Source organism: Typopeltis vanoorti, chromosome 17, assembly GCF_054136105.1.
Source record: "Typopeltis vanoorti isolate ZY-2024b chromosome 17, IOZ_Tvanoo_1.0, whole genome shotgun sequence".
In the NCBI taxonomy this organism is placed as follows: domain Eukaryota; kingdom Metazoa; phylum Arthropoda; class Arachnida; order Uropygi; family Thelyphonidae; genus Typopeltis; species Typopeltis vanoorti.
The window spans coordinates 14,040,760-14,061,864 of NC_143565.1; the positions used below are offsets into that span (position 1 = coordinate 14,040,760).

At 35.9% G+C, this 21,105-nt stretch overlaps 2 protein-coding genes across 5 annotated transcripts in view; one reads left to right on the forward strand and one right to left on the reverse strand.

Moving 5' to 3' along the window:
* LOC150097169 (Golgi apparatus membrane protein TVP23 homolog A-like) overlaps positions 1 to 4,219 on the reverse strand; it is a 95,858-nt gene extending 91,639 nt beyond the window's left edge. For 3 of the 4 annotated variants that reach the window (XM_090407087.1, XM_090407084.1, XM_090407086.1), the window contains exon 1: positions 4,162 to 4,219. The gene's annotated coding sequence lies outside the window, so the exon portion shown is untranslated. Of the gene's footprint in view, positions 1 to 3,681; positions 3,780 to 4,161 lie in introns of those variants that run through there. The other variant, XM_090407085.1, reaches the window with a different exon arrangement.
* Positions 4,220 to 4,293: 74 nt separating this feature from the next.
* Positions 4,294 to 6,842, forward strand: Stlk (Ste20-like kinase). The gene has a single exon (XM_090407272.1). It carries the CDS (start codon positions 4,708 to 4,710, stop codon positions 6,046 to 6,048), a length of 1,341 nt encoding a protein of 446 aa, XP_090263398.1. The 5' UTR covers positions 4,294 to 4,707; the 3' UTR covers positions 6,049 to 6,842.
* Positions 6,843 to 21,105: the final 14,263 nt, after the last annotated feature.

The window sequence follows — 21,105 nt, forward strand, 5'->3', positions numbered from 1 at the left end:
ATTACCTACATTATTATGAAATAGACTTCAATAATATCATTGACGATTTTGCTAACAGGAAAGCAAGAAAAATAACATTTTAGAATGTTGAAATTAAGGTTTTACTTTAAAAATAAACAGTGTTTTAATTTATTTCTTCCAATACATCATTTTGAATAAGTGGGACATGATTGGATGAGGATGACATCCTGACAGGAATAGAGGATGGAAGAGTATGATGTGTTTAGTGAAGACAGAAAGGGTAAAAAGAGAGTGGAGTGTTACTGATTATAGAGAAAGAATTAAGTCCATACAAGGAAGAGATGCATGAGGGAAAATGTCTGTGATTTTGAGGCAATATAGTGCAAGACAGAGGTGAATAGAATGAAATACTTACTCAAATATTGTTTTATAGACCTGATAATGTGAATGGTAGTGACCATAAAATGTATAATCAAATTAGCCAAGTAAATTATTTTTTCTGCACAGCTCATCAACCCAATAATCATCCACCTTATAATTACACATCTTTTTTATAATAATCTTTTAACAATAATCTTTTCCTGTTGTTTAAATACTTCCCAAGCCAGTATCTCATGATTATTTTCACCTTCTGCCAGCAGTACTAATACCTAATTAGTATTGCTGGCAGTACTAATTAGGTGTTACCATATCCAGTGAGATCACCAAATTCAACAAACTAAAAGCTCACATCATATGCTGCTTAACACGTTCATTGCCAAGCTAAAAATTGGAATTCGTGTGGTGGCCAATTTTTTTTTTACTTGATAGTGACGTCCACACGATAACGTGCGATCAGCCGTTTGGTGAGAACTCGCATCACGTGATTGGCAATGAACGTGTTAAGATGGTTCTTCTCCAGAAATTCAGCCAATTCACTCTCCTTGTTTCTATACACTAGCTTCTCCTTCCAAATTGACATTCCTATTCCCACTGTCTCCCCTTATCATCATCATCATCATCATCATAGTCATATTGTTAAATATGGATATACACCTTATGATCTGTTCTGGTCTCATTTTTAATCTAATGGCCTTCTCTTCCCAATTTACTTATATTTTATTAATTGACTAGGATAGCAGATGTCGGCCATTCAATTTACATGTTCACCAATTTTGTTTATATTTGTTTAGTTTTTCTTCTACTGATTCTAATTTTAGTTCTTTTAGAATACCTTTGTTCCTTTTTTTTTTTTTTTTTTTTTTTTTTTGTCTAATAGAGTATATTTTGCAGTTCTCATGATTCTTGTTTCATCTGTTTTTTTTCTTTATCTTTATAAAGATTCTTTATCTTGTTTATTTATTGCCCAAAATTCACTGCTGTATAATAATGTAGGTAGTCCATGTTTCTTTTTGTACAATATAGTAGACTTGTCCTTTTCTGGCAATTGTGATATTTCTGCAGATAAATAGTTGCTGAGAAGAGGAGAAAATAAGAAGAAATTAGAGCATCTAGTGAAAACTTTTAACACATAAAGAGGCATTCACAGTGTTCCAATATCTATTTAAGTGTAACATTACTGCAAGGAAAGAACTCTGTTCTATCAGATTAGGATCACCTTCTGAAGCCAACTAATTTGCCTAAACATTGCATAATAGTGCCCTCTACATTCCCTGACCTATAAAAATATCCTATGAGCCTACACTATTTTATTAATTTTAACTTTGCCTGAAGTGGATTCAAAAACTTCACATGTGCTATAACTTTCAACTTCCACTCTTTGTGGGCACAATTCTTCTGCTATCATTAATAGTACCACCACCATCACTACCCCTCCTCTTTTCATCTTTCTATTCATTTGGAAAATTCTATGTCTTTCCAATTCTATATCCAACAACATAACAATTTTTGAATGCATCAATTATCTTTGGAGATACTGACTCAACAACAAACTTAGCTACCTTATTTTTGATATTATCTTACATTAATATACTAAATAACAATCCTACTCTCTATGAGGCCATCCTGCTATTACTCCCTATACTCTAGCTCCTATACTATACTTCTCTCTTCCTATTTCCCTGTTCCTAATTTCATTCATATTCTTCTCAGTCCCACCTTCATTCCACACTGCCCTGCCATAATCATATCCTCAATATCCATCTTCTTCCTGTCTTTCTATAACTATTCACAATTCTAAAACTAATTGCTAGATTTTTCAATTTTAAGATTTAAAAAGCTTAAATAATATAATACATGTGTATACTTATACATAATAAATTTAGAAATGCAAGGCAGCGCTTGTGAGATTTCTGCAGATAAAATAGTTGCTGAGAAGAGGGGGAAATAAGATGAAATGAAAACTTCTAGTGAAAGCTATAACAGGCAGTGGGACATTCATGATGTCTCAATATCTATTCAAGTATAACATCACTGCAATGAAGAAATCTGTCATTAAATTTCAGGTCAGGTTGCATACATGACAGAACAGAATATACAACAGATATATTACTGCCATGTATGGACAGGGGTTAAAAGAGAAGAAACTTACTGATATTCTTTTTTGAATATTTTGATGTAGTCCTTTAGGAAATGTTGGCTAGGAAAGACTCTTCCACAGAATAGAAGTAGATGGAATGAGAGAAGATGAAGCAGATTCAGTGGGCTTGCAGCTGGACTGTGAATGGATGTTGCTTATAACAATATGAGTAGCTGCTACTGCTCATGTTATTATAAGTGTCTACTAGAGGACCTCTAGAAAAGGTGGAAATAAAAACAATCTATCATGTGGCAATTAGAATGAATCTGTGTAAGAAAAGAATCATCACTTAGCAGACTTGCCCTTTTCTTGACAGATTCTTCCCAACAAGAATTTGTTGGGAGATTTTCAATTCAGACATTTCACATAAAACCATTCCTGATAATGGAAACTTAAGAAATCAATTTAAAATGAAGTTTGATTATTATTATTATTATTCCTTCTCTCTGGTTCAAAAGTTTGATTCTTTTTCCATCTGCTAAGGACAGGATTCACCCCCATCCTCATTTCTATTATTTCTTGTTCATGTAGTTTGAATTATTAGTGGTCACAATGCAAAATTAAGAAAGGAAAAGCAGAAAATATATCAACTTTCAACAAAACATGGAAAAATTGGCTTACAGACCACATTCCTAGGATAGAGTGGAAATAAAACTACCGTGTGACATAGTTTCTTCAAATCTGTGTGTGCGTGCATAAAGAATCTCAAACATTTTTTCCAAGTCAATACAATGATTCAGTTCTCATAGGATGCAAAATGTTCCTTTGTGCAATATGAATTTATTTATTTTTGAAACCTCTGTATTCTCATGGGTCTATACAGATATCATAAACACATGCCTTACGTCTGTATTGCTTTCCAATAATTTATACAAGTCTGTGACAGTTTTGCATTGATGCCAATTGAAGTCGCTAGCAGTAAATTAGCACAGTAAGAAACTGATGATTCTTGCGTTATGCCATTAAATCGAATATTATTATGCCTCGTTATGTTGGAAACCGTGAGACTCTTAATTAGATGAGCAAGTTTGCTGTAGGCAAACTAAATCTGCTCTAGATCAATACAGACCAAACAACTTATCTAATCGTGAAATCACCAAAAATAAATAAATAATAATCATATATAACTTGTATTACTCTTCACACATCAATCTTCCTCGTCGACAATCAACCAGTAATTCACAAGTTATTTACCCACTTACATGTCAAAGAACAGCGTTGTCATATAATCGAAACGCCAAAACTAAATTACAATCCAACTTTCTTAAAGGCAATGACGGGGGGGGGGGGGGATAGACTGGCAGAAGAATTTATAATGTCCATAATTTACTTTATAGATACGTTTCCTCTTTATTTTTGAGATTTTTATCATAAAAGCTAGTAGTTTTAAATTTTGCCTGACAAGGATATTGTTTTATAAATTTCTGCATTCTCGAGAATATTAAAACAGTTTATATAACAGATCGAAAAACAAACATGTACGATCCTCTATGAATATATGCCACGTTTATAACCATGATAAATCCTTTTAGGATATTTAGTAACATGGAAATAACTTCCCGTGTTAAATGACACAAACACGTCAATAGTTTGTGTTGATTAACTACAACAACGCATGTTAAAAAATAGTCTGACCTCCAACTGTCTACACACCACAGATTAAAGAAATCTGCGCTACATACCCTCCTTCGTATAATCTTTTTATAAGTTGAATTACACCACGTAAGAAACGTGTTGAAAATTGTTTTTAAAGATTGTTTTTTAATATTTGCCGATGGTGTCGCCTCACACCGGGTATGTCAATATGGCGACAGTAGGATTCTGGGTAACTGCTGGAAGCAGTAAGACTAGTAAATGATTTATTTTATGCTGTGTACAAGTAATTTCAAATTTATAATATTCTGTCTAGTTTTAATATCTGCTGGAAGCAGAACAGTAGTCGGAATGCATCAAAAAAGTTGATTTTAATAAGTATAAATGAATCTCATAACTGAAGCTATGCAGAGAACAATCATTTGCTAATTTTATCATTATTATTTTTTTGGAAACAGTATTTATATATTAATTTTCAAATTGCGCAATACACAGCTTAAAAAGTTTATATAGCAAACGTTATATGCCAATTGATTTGGAGTTGATTTTTATAAATTTTCGAGAAGGATGTGCCATTACTGATTTGTTCCGACCAAGTATACGAGTATATTGACCGTATGCGGTGTTCATTCTGAATGGGATCAGAGTGTTTTCGTTCCAATTATCCTTCACTGGTTGTAGTTCCTAAGCATTCGTCATCCTACTCTGGACAGCTAGCATTAAGAGCCACTTCCCAAAGAGGAAGTTCAATGTCATGTTTGCCTGATTGTGGCTGTTCAAGGAGTGTTCAGGAGACGGATTCAGTTGGAGAACAAGTTGCTCATGACGAATCATCTTATCAACCCCTTTCTGAAGCCTCTTATGTGTCTGAGGCAATACCACTGCTTCCCAAAGATTCCGCCATGATCAAGTATGAAGCAGATTCTAGTCAGTATGAACTGATATCTGTAATTGGGAAAGGCATGAAAGAATCGGCAAGAATATCACTTGCTAGACATATACCATCTGGACATCATGTAGCTGTAAGAAGAACCAACTTAGACAGTTGCCCTGAGGATATTACATATGTTCAGCAAGAAATTCTAGTGATACGACAATTAAGACATGAAAACTTGTTGCCATACTTTTGTTCCTTTGTGTGTGACAATGAAGTTTGGGCTATAATGCCATTAATGACATATGGTTCATCTAAAGATGTTATGACTTCACATTTTCCAGAAGGTTTTCCAGAACCTGCCATCGCTCTCATACTGAAAGATGTCCTTTGTGCATTAGACTATATACATAAAAGAGGCTTCATTCACCGAAGTATGAAAGCAAGCCATATCTTAATTTCTGGTTCGGGAAGAGCCATGCTTTCTGGACTGAGATATTCATGTAATGTAATTCATAATGGTCGTTGGCAGCCTGTTATACATACATTTCCTCATGATTCTATAGCTAATCTTAATTGGTTGAGTCCTGAACTTTTAGAACAAAATCTTATGGGCTATAACTCAAAGTCAGATATCTATAGTCTTGGCATTACTGCATGTGAGCTTGCTAATGGAGTAGTCCCATTTGCTGACATGCCTCCAACACAGATGCTGTTAGAAAAATTGCAAGGTTATCATCCTCGACCACTGGATGCCCATTCATTTTTTTATGATGCAGAGAACACTAATTCATCAGGACAATCACCAAATCAAGAAGTACAGATAATGGACACATACTGTACTCGCATTTTTAGTGAATCTTTTCATATATTTACTGAACTCTGTCTGAAAAGGGATCCACTTCTAAGGCCAAGTGCCTCTCAGTTGATAAATCATAGCTTTATTAAGCAGTGCAAAAAAACAAGTGTCACATTGTTAGATTTATTAGCAGCTGTTACACCACTGTCAGAAATGCCTTCTCTTATTAAAGATGACAGAGAGACTGAAGTCACTTCAACTCAGCTAGAAGATTTGGGATTGGATGATCCATGGAATTTCTAGTCCTATATTTTTATCAGTGTCATGTTTTGTGCTGTTTTAATTTGTTTAGAGAATTTATAGCCAAATATTTCTTGTGTACACATGCACCTGCATTTCTCTGGATATTTCCATGCATAATTGCATTTTTATGCCGTAGAAGATGAATAATTTATTACATAGATTCAACATAATTTTTCAAGCATTAACCCAAAATGAAGGCCATGCCATTATTATGTGAATTACATATATACATGTAGACTGGGTAATATTAGTACTAGTAATCCCATTATATTCTGTAGAGCTTTATTGATTTTCTGTCATAATTACAGTGCTCCCATTTTGTGTAGACAGCTATCTGAAAAAGTAGTTTTCTTTCTTTTTTTTTTTTTTTTTTGGAAAATCCATGTAGTTGTGCAAATCTATAACAGATGTAATTGTTACAAGTTAGTAGCCTGTTTTATATACTGTGATTAATAACCACAAATTTGTATATTTCCATATTTGGTTAAATTGTGACACTGAACTTTGTATATCAGATAATTCAATTGAATGTTAAATGACTACTGCAGATGAAGCAGTGGGCCATTATTATTTTTTTAAATGATTGATCCACTAAGTCAGAGATAAAGATGGCTGTTACCTGAATTGCTTTTCATATATTAATAGATGAAGCTAGTCATCTTATATTAGTAGTCTGGCCTCCATTCTTTTTCTACCCGTGAAATGCAAATTTTCACATCAATTTTGAACTGTTTCATTTGTTTGCCTTTAATGTAATTAGATTTAAAAATAAATAAATTACATTTTACAATAAATGTTAATAGTAATGTGTACTTGGGTTAGTAATGTAAAGAGAATTTAAAAATGGAAAGGGGTTGACAGAGAGACTTTTGAGTCATATGCTCAAAAACTGTGAATATGCTAAAATTTCATTTGAATAGTTTTGGACAGCTGTTTTCATAAAACAAAGAAAAAAAGCTAGTTCAGAAATGACTACCCGCAAGTGCAATTTCAACATGAAATACTGTATACATAATATGACCATTTAATTCAAAACATTTCATTTTAAAACAACTCAAATATATTAATAGTATAATATATAAACATGTGTTAATTATTGTACTTATTAGACAAGATCTTCAATAATTGTGGGCAGTCCTTTAATAATTGATGAAATTCCAAGCTTGAAAAATGGAAATTAAATTAGTTTTTCTGAGTTGCAGAAAAACTAATTTTTCTGCAACTCAGCATTAAAAGTGCACTTCCATTTTTGTCTATTCATTTTTATAATAAAAATATAATACAGTGTATTAATTCATTGAAGTTTAAAAAACAGCATGCAATGAAGGAAAAAAAATCCAGAAAAAACATCATTAGTCATCAACAAGCATTAATATATTACTACATATTTGAATAATGTTATGCATATCAGTATAGCCATGTGCATGCATGCATGCCTCATGCTGACAACCATATGATGATGACTGAGTGAGTGAACTCAAAAATGGGATATTTTGATGTCCCACCTGCTTTTCTAAGAAAAGCAGGACACAGGCCCTTAAAACTGGAATGTGTTATCACCTTATGTATACAGTGTAATATAGTATAATCTTATAGTATATTATGAAGTCAGCTATTCACTTCATTATTGTTCCTTTTCCAGATTTTCCACATGCATTTGAGAGGCTACCACAAAACAGTTGGAATTCAGATTGAGACATATGAATTGGATAATTGGTTAGCAATGGAAGACTGGTTGTTGAATATGGGTGACAAGTAGAGTTTCAAAAGACTTTGCCATTTTGCTGCTATTATTTAACGTATATGTTATTGAGTAGATGAAAGGGAGCTGTTCAATTATTTTTCAGATGAAGTTGAAAAATGCTATAAGGAAGGTTGCTGATGTAGTAGTACTTCATCAGGATTTGAATAGGCTGGATAGGTGAATGTATAACTGAGAAATTACAGTTTAATATACCTAGGTTTAAGGTTTTAAACTTTGGGAGTCAAATTAAAACACTATCCTGTATTAATGGACTGTGTGCAATAAGTAGAGGAAGAGGGATCTTTGAGAATAAAGGAAAGTAACTAAAAGAATGTAGAAAATAGCTGCAATAGTAAGGACATTGACAAGCAGAGATTTGAAAGTGGTTGCTGCATTTTATTAGGCTTTACATCAACATCTGTATTTCAGGGAAATGAGGAAACTTAAAAGGATCAGAATTTAGTAATCTAAGTAAAGAGCAATTGATGAGAGAAAAGGCATATACTGCCATTTTTTTTTTTTTTTTTAAATTTTACAAAGACATTTGACAGGATGTCGCATGATAAACTGATATTTAAGTTATATCATATGAGTTTAGATATCAGATTAGTGAATTGAATTGGCTGTCTGATAGATATTTTAGTTTTGTACACAGCACGGTATCAAGGAAGCAGAAGATAACGAGTGGGATTCCTCAGGGTTTAGTGTTGGGACCCTTCTTGTTTAACCTTTAGATCATTGATTGTCAATGGATTGCAGGGAGATATTCAGTTTACAGATGATCCAAAGCTGGGGAGAGTTATTGATAATAGTACTGATGTAGTATAGCCCTTTGGGAGGATTTGAATAACATAGGCAAATGAATGAGGATGTCAGTTTAATGCAGCTGAATGTTAGTTCTTGAAGTTTGGCATCCATCAATGTGAAGCTGCATACTTTGTTGGAGTAATTGTACTAGAGGAAGTGGAGGAGGAAAGGGATTGGGGTGATGATTGATAGAAACTTGAAGTTTAGGGGGGGGGGGCATCATAAAGGTGGTGAAGGTAACCCAAAGTATTGCTGCAATACTGAGAAGGACATTGACCAGTAGTGATAAAAGAGTTGTGGTTCCATCGTATAAAGTCCTGATCAGACTGCATCTGGATTATTGTGCTCAGATTTGGTTGCTGGAATTTAAAAGGATAAATCAACCTTGAAGAGGGTGTAAAGGTGGATAACAAAAATGATATCAGACTGTACATTCTTTGCTATGATGGTAGACTGAGGACATGCAGAGTTTGGTCGATAGAAGAATATAGTAATAAAATGGAGACAAACTATTAAGAGGTAGTTACAGGGTTGATACTAGGGAGTTATTTTGTTTGGTAGCCCAAGAGGAAAGAGTAGGGACCATCCCTGGAAGTTACAAAAGGAAGTAGTAAGTAAGAGGAAGGTGGTTGGCCTGATATAAGGTAGTGAGAGTACAAACAGTGAATTAGTTTAAGGAATAGTGATAGACTTTGTATTGTTTAAAATGTGCTTTCCATCTTAAACAATGGTGAGTCTTATGACTCCATGTAGATCCTGAATAATGATAATAAATATATTAATAATGTAATACATAAATATGTGTAACAATTAACAGTTCTCATTATTGTGAATCTGCTGGTTGGCCAAGGTTACCCACTCAACACCAGGCTTACAGTAATATCATATGTGAATAACTAATTAATTATTGTACTTGTCAGACTACGAAGATCATCAGTAAACATGGGTGGTTCTTTAAAATGTTATAAATTCTGAGCATGAGAAATGGAAATTAGATTTGACAACTAGATTTTTTTTTCTTCCAGAAAAGCTAGCAGGACACCAAAATGTCCCACTTTTGAGCTCATTCACTTAGTCATCGTGATTATGAGCATGAAGCATGTGGCTATTGTGATATGTACGACACAATTCACATATTCACATTCACACACAGTCCCCCCCCCCAACCCATACTTCCATTTTGTGATTCCTTCATTTGCTTACACATCTCTAATAGCATTACCTCCTTTTCTCTAAGCTCTGTATTCCTTTCATATATTCTCATAATTAACAGCCCAGAAGCCTGATGCATAAAGAATGAAATTTCACTGCAGTGTACAAGATAATTTGGGAGTTGAACAGCAGCTACATTTTTTGCTAAGGCTTATCACATTCAGATAATCCTGAAAATTATGCATCAAATCTGCATGCAAGGTAAAAATTGATTTCACTGACTTCCATAATGGTGAAAATGGAATATAATGCCAGCGTGGTTAATAGCTGCTAATGATTGAATTATTTTGTAGCAAAGACATAAATATATGTAAATATTTCACAATAATTATATAGACGTTATTAATATTGCACTAATTATAAATTACAATTAACATTATACCTAATGGGATTTAGTGATTGCAGTAACTTAACCAGAAGTATTTGAAATGATAAATATATGATATGATATTAAAAAAATTCATATAGCATTCATTATTCTTTGCTGATAGCATAACAGTGACTGGTTAATCATACTTTGAAGACTTCTGAAGTAATCTCAGCATAAACAATATAAAACGAACATTCCATTAATGTTTATTTTACTCTGTGTATAGACATCATTTTTATGTTGTTTTCAGGAGCATATATTTCATTCAGTTTGAATTACTGTTATTACGGTGAGCTCTTGACTAATGAGCATTTAAGTAATGAACACATAAGGTCTTCAGTTCAAACTAATCAGTGGCATAACTGCCATTATACCAAGATCTCACAGTGCTTCCAGGAAGAGGATGGGGGAGAGGGGATTGTGACTTACTATCTGGAACCAGCTACAGTAAGAAATAGTACAAATTTCATACAGTTGGATAACAAACATATTCCAAATATAAATGAACTGCGGCTCACTGATTGGTATACATCAGTGAGAGGAACTTGTCAGATGTGCAAGTCACTCATCATCACTTTTTTAAACTTATTTGTGGTATCACCACTTAAAAGCAGTGAATATGCAAGTCGTGCACTACTTTCCAAGAAAACTCTGAGTGGTTTATACATTTTAGAGATAAGCTTTACAACATAACATGAAATCAGCCAATTATATGCTATGCAGCTGCCTTAGCAACAGAATTTTTGAAACTATTTTCTGAAATTGTAGAAAAAAAATTATATCTTATGAAATGTTTAATGTTAATGAAACAGAACAATTGGGGGGGGGGGATACTTCATAGAACTTACATACTGAAAGATAAAAAAAAAGATTTTAAAGAAAACATCCTGCAACAAAAATGAAAAGGTGCACTATGGAATTCTTCATATTGTTTATATTGTTTCTGGGCTACATATTTGTTTTGATTAAATAAGATGTGTCATTAGCTTAGTTTTTTGTTATCCACCCAAAAAAGTTGGGAATCTATAATACCAGTAAGCAACTTTCAGTGACAGAAACATAAATTTCATTTGTGTTTTTGTCAATGAGATAAGGCTTAGATAATCCAAAAACCTTGCTCTAGAGACCAAACATGAAATTCAAAATTTCACACTTAAGTGTTGTGTTCTTGTACAACATTAATTAATGGAAGAACAGTAGAGAGCAAAATGCAATGAAGAACGCAGTTAGGAGAGGCAAATCAAAATAACTAGAGGAATAGTGTGAGGATATCAATAAGTACTATGGTGAATATAGAACTAATCAGAAACATAAATAAGAAATGGAGTCCATAGCAGAGAACCATAAATAATGAAAATGATGAAATATTGATGAACACAGAAGAAATAGAAGAGAGAGGTGGACAAGATACTCTTCAAAGTTATATAAGACACAGGGAGATGTTGAGGTCCAAAATTAATTGATGAATTGAAGGAAATATCATCAAATATATAATACCAAACACAGTGGGAGAAATAGATATACTGAGGGATGAGATTGTAAAGGCAGTAAAACATCTGAAAAACCATAAAAGCCCTGGTGTCCTGAGAATGATGAGATTACTGGAGAGATGTTGAAACATGGTGGCTAGGTGATAAGACCAACTGTACCAGTTGTGTAACATGACATGGAAGGAAGACAAAACACCAAACAAATGGACAAGATTAATCCTAATACCCATACAAAAAAAAAAAAAAAAAAAAAAAAACGCAAAATGGACTCTAAAAATTATAGAACAATAGCTCTAACGAGTTGTGGGAAAAGTACTTATGGTGATTATTAATGGAAAGAATAAAGAAACCACTAGAATAAAATCTGGAAGATAAACATGCAGGATTTAGAAGAGACATAAGTACTGTGCACCAAATATTAATGTTAAGATTGATTGTATTGTGGAAAATGCTCTACATACAAATTATTAATATTACATGACACCTCCAGGGAGTCAAGAGTTCATTGCAGGAGGGCACTCTACTTCGCTAAATACATCTCACCCTCTCCACTACTACTTAATTCTCCTACTACGACACTACTACTGCCCATCATCAACAACAACAGTATTTTTTGTCTGTAAATTGTGTGTTCTGAAGGACGATTTGTTTGTAGGTAGGATGAAAAACCCGAGTTTCTGGGAGAAAAAATCCTGCTACCTCCGTAATGAGATTGGCTAACTCACCTTCAATTGAAAAAAAGCTTGCATAAGTATTCCCTTCATCACGACAAGAATCAAACCCAGGTCTTTTCCAATCAAAGGGCACAACGTTCCTCTGTTCTTCCAATCTTCCAAATAAAAATATTTATACATGTTTTGTTGACTTTCAGAAAGCATTCAACATTATAAATCAGAAAGTGGCATGGGCTATACTCAAATCGTAAGGAGTGGACTGGAACCTGATATGTCTCTTGAAGAACATCAATGACAATGCAGAGACTGCTGTGAGAAACTCTGGAAAAATAGGAAGATGGTTCCGAACAACAGGAGGCATGAGACAAGGAACCCTGATATCATCCAAGCATAGTTATCATGCTTTTGGAAAGAACAATGGATGTCATAAAGGACAATTATTATTATTAAGATAGGCTTCCAGGGAGTGAGGGACTTATCACGGGAGGCCACATACTTCATGTACTAGCTGTCATACTTGTTCTTGAATTCATTCACACTGCTTTGCACACACACACACAACATCGAATGGCAATTCATTTCAATCATGCACAACTATATGAGAGAAAAATCTAGATCCCCCCCCCCTTCTTAAAGGTATTCATTTTCAGCTTTCAAGTGTGCTCTCTTGTCCTTTCCCCACCATAAAATGAAAAATTCCATTCACTGAAATCCTGTATGACCCTTTTGGAAGTTTGGAAGTCTCAGTTATTAAGGGATAACTACCTGAGACAGCATGTAATGGAATATACTAGGGTTCAAGAGTGCTTGGTAATTGCATCTGAGAATTTGACTGTAATGAATATGACCATGTTGCCACCAATTAGTGAGAGTGATCATAATGTCTTGACCTAGGAGGTAGCTAAATGTGTGGAATTTTCAATTAAGAAAGAGTACATGTGGAATTACTGGGCTGGTAAGTAGGACAAACTTAGGAGATTGCTTGGTTCAGTGCCATGGCATGTACAACTGCAAGGGCTGGAGGTTGATAGTGCATGGGAAGCAGTAAAGGAGGATTTGAAGGAGGTAATGGCTGACTGTATACCTAGAGTCCTGATAGTAAATCAAGTAGAGGTTAAATGGATGAATAACACCATTAAGCTTGAGCTGCAAAAAATGAAAACTGTGGAGCGAATTTAAGCCCATGAACAGTATAAAGCACTGGCCAGAAAGGTGACAAGTGTGGTAAGAAAAGCAAAAGCTGATTATGAAAGGAAATTAGCCATGCAAGCTAAAGAGAATCCGAAACAGTTTTTTCGATATGCTGCAAGTAAAAGAAAAAATGTATACGGCAGAATGATTTTCAGGAATGCCGATGGTAGGGAGGTAACTGAAACAGTTGATATAGTGGAATTACTGAGTGAGCACTTTGCAAGAGTATATCATCCAGGTGGTGATATTGCAGGAATGAAGGAACCAATAGCTTATATGGGAATTGAGGTGAATAGTATATTACAAAACCTTAATGTGAATTACATCTATGGGATTGGATGATATACGAGCTCAGGTCTTACGTGAAGCGGCTAAAGAATTGTCAGTTCCCTTGACCATTTTGTTTAATTTGAGTCTTGAGTCTGGGTTAGTCCCGAGGGGCTGGAAAGAGGGGAAAATAGTTTCACTGCATAAAGGAGGTTCCAAGACTGCTGTTGCAAATTACTGACTGATCAGCATATCAGGAGTCATCGTCAAGGTTTTGGAGAAAGTAGACAAGAGAAAAATACAGGAATGGATAGATGAAAATGGGATACTACATGGGGAACAGCATGGTTTTGTGATAGGGTAGATCATGCCTCACTAACTTGTTTATGTTTTATTTATAACACAGTGACGGCTGAACTGGATAAAGGTAATGGATATACAGTGATACTGCTGGACCTTGCTAAGGCCTTTGACAGGATACCACATGGAATTCTAATCAGTAAACTGCAGCATATGGGGAGGGATATAGGGTTGGTGAGATGGATAGGAGGGTGGCTGATGGAGAGATATCAGGGTAGTTTATTCAGGGGTAGAGTCCAAAAGACAACCTGTGACTAGTGGTGTGCCGCAGGGTTCTGTTCTTGGACCACTACTATTTAATTTGTGCATTAACGATATAGGAAAGGATCTGAGAGGAACTGTTCATTTGTTTGCTGATGATGCAAAGTTGGGTAGAGCAATAGTGAATGCAGATGTCAAAATTTTGCAGGATGATTTGGATAGATTGGAGGACGGCTAAGAAGAATGGATATCAATTTAATGTGGCCAAGTGTAAGGTTATGCATTTTGGGATGAAAAGATTAGCAGCAGTATATCACATTGGTGGAACTGTCCTCCAGGAGATTGACGAGGCCAGGGATTTGGGAGTGTTGGTGGATAGGGAGTTGAAGTTTAGTAGGCACATTGCAAAAGTGGCTAAATCAGCTCATCAAATCACTTGGTTACTGAAGAATGCTTTGAGGAGCAGAGACAAGCAAGTTATTGTTCCTCTGTATTGAGCCTTGATAAGACCCCATCTTGACTACTGTACCCAGATCTGGGTGCCAGGATTTCTTCTTCTTGATGGGGAGGAGGTGGAGAAGATCCAGAGGCAAGTGACCAAGATGATAGCAGGTCTATGGAATGAACCTTATGAGAACAGGTTGAAGATATGTGGGTTGCAGAAATTGGTTGATAGGCGGAAAAGGGGTGATATGATTGAGACATTCAGATTACTGAAGGGTTTCTATAAGATTATTTCAGAGGATATTTTTCAGAACAGGACTGGTGGTGGGAGGACTAGGGGCCATCCATGGAAACTGGGCAAGAGTGTGGTAAGCAAAGGTGTTCGAACTAGGTTTTTTACTTGGAGATTGTTGAATGAGTGGAAAAAGTTGCCAGAGTCTGTTGTGGGTGCCATGACTGTGAATGAGTTCAAGGCAAAGTATGATAGATACTCTGTGGATGTTGACTAGTTGTTTAGAGCCTCCCTCGATGAGTCAAGGACTCCTTGGAGTTGCCCGTAATAATAATTATATAACCCCTCTTTCTCATGTGTGCTAATGCTTGCAGTGTACAAATTCTCAATTTGTCTTCATAATCATCATTATCAATTTCCTGATATGCACTCCCAAGAGGTGTTCAGGTCACTATAACAGCACTACATGATTAAGTTTACATTATTATTCATCTCCTATCAACAATTTTCTTCCAAATTAGTCTATTACTTGTAAGCACTCCAATATTGTCATATCTAACATTTTGTTTTTCTAAGGCATTTCTGACTGAAGCAATCCACCTAGACAGTCTCTTTCCTGCCATCTTGGCATCAAACACCTGTTCTAACCTTTTCTCACCCATTCTATTTAAGTCGCCATGCCTCCTTCTATTAGCTCTGCTTACACATTCTTGAATACTAATAGCATCAAGTTCCTTTCGAATATCTTCATTTTTAATATGATGCTTCCATTGATGCCATCGGTTCCCTTTCCTAATTGTTCTCAGAACCCTCATATCTTTTGTCTTTAGTCTTTGATTAAGTGCTTTATTTCTAATCCAACTCTCAGATGCAACTCTTAAAACTTTGAACACTGTCTTGTACACTGGTAGTTTGGTGTTTTGGATAATTTCTCTCTTATTCGATATAAATTTATTCAACTGGCTACCCACTGCACCAGCTTTCTATATTCTGTTGTCTATTTCCAGATTTAACCGGCCATCTTCACTAAAAACTGTGCCTATATAGCTGAATATAGGCTGTGCCTATATAACTGAAATATTTTACTTTTCTGTAGAATCTCCATTCAGAATACAGCTGAAGTTTTCTATGTTCCTGCCTATTTTCATAGTTTTGGTCTTTTTATTGCTGATTTTCATGCCAAATTTGTTACAGCTGTTAATCAGCTTAGTTAGAGAGAATCCTGGAGAGAATCAGCTTAGAGAGAGAGACTTGCACTAGATGTGTTTAGGAGTACAGCATCATCTGCATAAAGCAAAGAGCTAAGTTGGACATCTGCAATTCTAATATCAGGCCTAATGCCACTTTCTTTCATAATGTGATCCATATAAATGATGAATAAGAGTGGAGATAATGTACATCCTTTTCTTACTGATTTTACATCACACCATCTAACCGTTGACTGACAGACAAATTAAATATAGACTATATTGCTCTGTACAATGTTCCATTCATCCCATACAATTGAAGTGTTTTTGAAAAGCTGTTCTCTGGGCACCTTGTCATATGCCTTTTCCATATCTACAAAACTTAACTACAGATCCTTGTCATATTCCCATGATTTCTCAATTATTTGCCTTAAAACGAAAATCTGATCTTCACAACTTCTATTTAGCCTGAACCAGCATGTTCTTCTCCAAGTTTCTCTTCCACAATCTTTCTCAACCTCTTTTCAAGTATGCTTGCACAAATCTTACCTGGAACACTTAGTAGAGAAATTCCTCTGTACTTCTCACGTTCAGTTTTATTTTCATTTTTATAGATGGGTACCCTGAGAGCTCTACTGCACTCATTGGGAATGCGACCTTCTGTCCAAGTCTTCTGAATTATGCAGTGTAGCCACTGCAAAAACTTTTATACCTCCATACTTCAGCATTTCTGGTCGAATAACATCTATTCCAGCTGCCTTTCCACATTTCAAGTTTTTGAAGGTTTTTTTCTACTTCAAATATTGCTATATACTTTTCTTTGAATTCCTCTTGAAAAGTTTCTAGTATGGTTGCATCACTGCTTGGTTTAACAGTCGTTCAAAGTGATTACTCCAGATATCTAGGATATCCTTATCTTCAATTTTCATGTCACTTTTATCATCTTTGATTCACTGTGATTCCTCCATTTCTAAGCTTCTTCAATAGTCTCCAGAATATTTTGCCATCTTCTTGATATTTATTTTCTATATTCTTACCAATGCCTTCCCATGACTTTTGTTTAGCTACTTTTACACATAGCTTAGGTTGCTTACATATTTCTTTGTATTCTTTTAGGGCATCTGTTGACTTATTTGCTAGAAACTTTTGGTATGCTTTCTTCTTTTCCAGAACTGCTTCAACTTCTTGTGTCCACCCACCATGGTGTTCTAATTTTTCTATCCTTGCAGACAACCTCACCACTTACCTGCCTAACTGAATCAATTAATATCTTCTTCAGACTTTGCCAATGAGACTGAAAGTGTTTGAAAGAGGTAGTAGCAAACTGCATACCTAGAATCAGGAGGATAAATCAAGTGGTAGTTAAATGGATGAGTAGCATCATTAAGCAGGAGTAGCAAAAAGGAAGAGTTTATGGAGGGAATGTAAAGAGAAAGATGATCTGCAAGCACATAAGAAGGGTGACCTGAAGGAAGGCCAAATCAGAGTACAAGAGAAATTAGCTGTGCATGCCAGAAGAAATTTCAAAGTTCTTTAGGTATGTGTCAAGCAAAAAATAGAAAAATGATTAATATAAAATAATTGTGAAGAAGGTCGGTGTTAGGGATGTAACTGAAGATGAAATACCTGAATTACTGATTGATCGTTTTGCAAGGATGTGTCATCCAGGTGGATTGTTATTTCAGTAACAAGAGTGGCAGGAGCCAACTTGGAATTGGAGGTAGATGAACCGGAGATGCATAGGATATTACAGAACCTTGATGTGAATATAGCTATGGGATTAGATGGTATATTATTATTTATTATTATTATTATTCAGGCCTCTATGGAGTCAAAAGACTCATCGTGGGAAGTCCTTTCTAAGAAACACAAGTCCATCAAGACTCGTCAAGGGAGTATCAACTCGTATTGCAAGCGTATGCTAGAGAAGTGACAGTGCCATTGACCCGTTTGTTTATTTTAAGTCTCGGTGCTGATGGATTTCAATGGAGTGAAAAGAGCGGAAAATAGTTCCATTGTATAAAGGAAGTACCAAAGCAGGTAACAAATTATTGACTGTCCATATTATTATTATTATTATTACGGCGACTCCAGGGAGTTCTTAGACTCATTGAGAGAAGCTGTAAACATCATGTCCACACAACTATACGACATTCTCACAGTACCTATCATACCTTGCCTTGAACTCACTCACTATCATAGCACCCACAACAGACTCTGGCAGCTTATTCCACTCATTAACCACTCTAAAAGGGAAGAACCCAGCTCTAACACCCCTGCTAACCACACTCTTGCCCAGCTTCCATAGATGTCCCCTAGTTCTCCCACCACCAGTCCTGATCTCAAAAATATCCTCTGAATTAATCCTATAGAAACCCTTTAGCAATTTGAACGTCTCAATCATATCTTCCCTCTTCCGCCTATCAACTAATTTCTGCAACCCACAAATCTTCAACCTGTTCTCATATGGTTCATTCCATAGACCCACTGTTATCTTAGTCACTCGCATCTCGATCCTCTCCACCTCCTCCCCATCAATAAGGAACCTAGGTGACCAAATCTGGGCACAGTAGTCGAGATGAGGTCTTATTGAGGCTCGGTACAGAGGTACAATAACTTGCTTGTCTCTGCTCGTCAAGGTATTTTTCAACAACCAAGTGAGTTGATGAGTTGATTCAGCTACTTTTGCAATGTGCCCCCCTAAACTTCATCTCCCTATCCACCAACACTCCCAAGTCCCTGGCCTCATCAATCTCCTGGAGTACAGTTCCACCAATGTAGTATACTGCTGCTAATCCTTTCACCCCAAAATGCATAACCTTACATTTTGTAACATTAAATTGACATTCATTCTCCTTAGCCCAGAACTCCAATCTATCCAAGTCGTCCTGCAAGATTTTGACATCATCTGCATTCACTATCGTCCTACCCAACTTTGCATCATCAGCGAACAAATGAACTATTCCTCTTAGATCCTTCCCTATATCATTAATGAACAAATTAAACAGCAGTGGTCTAAGAACAGAACCCTGCAGCACACCACTAGTCACAGGCCATCTTTTGGACTCTACTCCTGAATAAACTACTCTGATATCTCTCCATCAACCACCCACCTATCCATCTCACCAATCCTATATCCATTCCCATATGTTGTAGTTTACGGATTAGAATTCCATGTGGTATCCTGTCAAATGCCTTTGCCAGCTCCAGCAGTATTGCTATAAACCCATTACCCTTATCCAGTTTAGCCATCACCTTGTTATAAAACATGAGCAAGTTACTGAGGCATGATCTACCTTTCACAAAGCCATGCTGTCCCCCATATAGTATCTCATTTTTATCAATCCATTCCTGTATTTTTTCCTTGACTACTTTCTCCAAGACCTTGCAATGACTCCTGATATGCTGATCGGTTGGTAATTTGCAACCGTAGTCTTGGATCCTCCTTTATGCAGTGAAACTATTTTCCCCTCTTTCCACACCTTCAGGACTAAACCAGACCCGAGACTCAGATTAAACAACATGGTCAAGGGCACTGATAATTCCTTAGCCGCTTCACGCAAGAGCCATGCCGCTATACCATCCAATCCCACAGATGTATTCACATTAAGGTTCTGTAATAGACTATTCACCTCCACTTCATTCATCACAATTCCCGTATAAACTAATGGTTTCTTCATTTTTTTCAATGTCACCACCTGGATGATATACTTTTGCAAATTGCTCGCTCAGTAACTCCACTATATCAACTGATTCAGTTGCCTCCTTACAATCGTCATTCCTTAAAATCATTTTGTCATGTGCAGTTTTTTTCTTGCTTGCAGCATATTGAAAGAACTGTTTGGGATTCTCTTTAACTTGCATAGCTAGTTTCCTTTCATAATCCGCTTTTGCTTTTTTTACCACACTCGTTACCCTTCTGGCCTCCATCTTATACCGTTCATGTGCCTGCAGGTCACCCCTTTCTTTAAATTCTCTCCACAGTTGTTTTTTTTTTTTGCAGCTCAAGCTTAATGGTGTTATTCATCCATTTAACCCCTACTTTTTTTACTATTCGGACCCTAGGTATACAATCAGTCATAACCTCCTGTAAATTCTCCTTGACCACTTCCCATGCTCTATTGACATCCAGCCCTTGCAGTTGCACATGCCATGGCACTGATCCAAGCAATCTCCTAAACTTGTCATACTTGCCAGCACGGTAATTCCACATACACCCTGTCTTAATCGAAAATTCCACACCTTTAGCCACCTCCCAGGTCAAGACCTTATGATCACTGTCACCAATAGGTGGCGACATGGTCATATTCATTACAGTCAAATTCTGAGATGCTATTACCAGGTCAAGCACTCTCACACCCCTAATATTTTCAATTACATGCTGTCTCAGATAGTTATCCCTTAATAATTGAATAAAATCCATTTCCTTCCTCACATGTGTCCTCTCCTCCTTCCAATTAATGTTACCATAGTTGAAATCCCCCATAATAATTAGCCTCCTTCCACTCATTTCATCAATTTCTTTATGCATACTATCTCCACCATCTATTCCATCACCTGGTCTATAGCAGCACTCAACTGTATAGTTTATTCTGCCAGTCTCAATCTCACACCAAATAGCTTCAAATGAGCTCTTTTCACTATCCTGCAATACAACTTCAATTCTCCTTGGCTGCAGTTCATCAGCTATCATCAATAACACCCCTTTCCCCATTTTATTCTCTCTGTCCCTCCTAAACATACTATAACCTACACATTCTATCCCACTAACTGTATCATCTTCCATCAGCCATGTTTCACTAATGCCAATAACCTGTGGCCAGGAAGAGCCAATCAAGGCCAAAAATTCTTCCTTCTTGTTCCTAATACTCCTGGCAT

Bases quoted from the DNA above. Each gene is read 5' to 3' on its own strand.
- Stlk (XM_090407272.1), top strand. From the start codon at position 4,708: ATGGGATCAGAGTGTTTTCGTTCCAATTATCCTTCACTGGTTGTAGTT.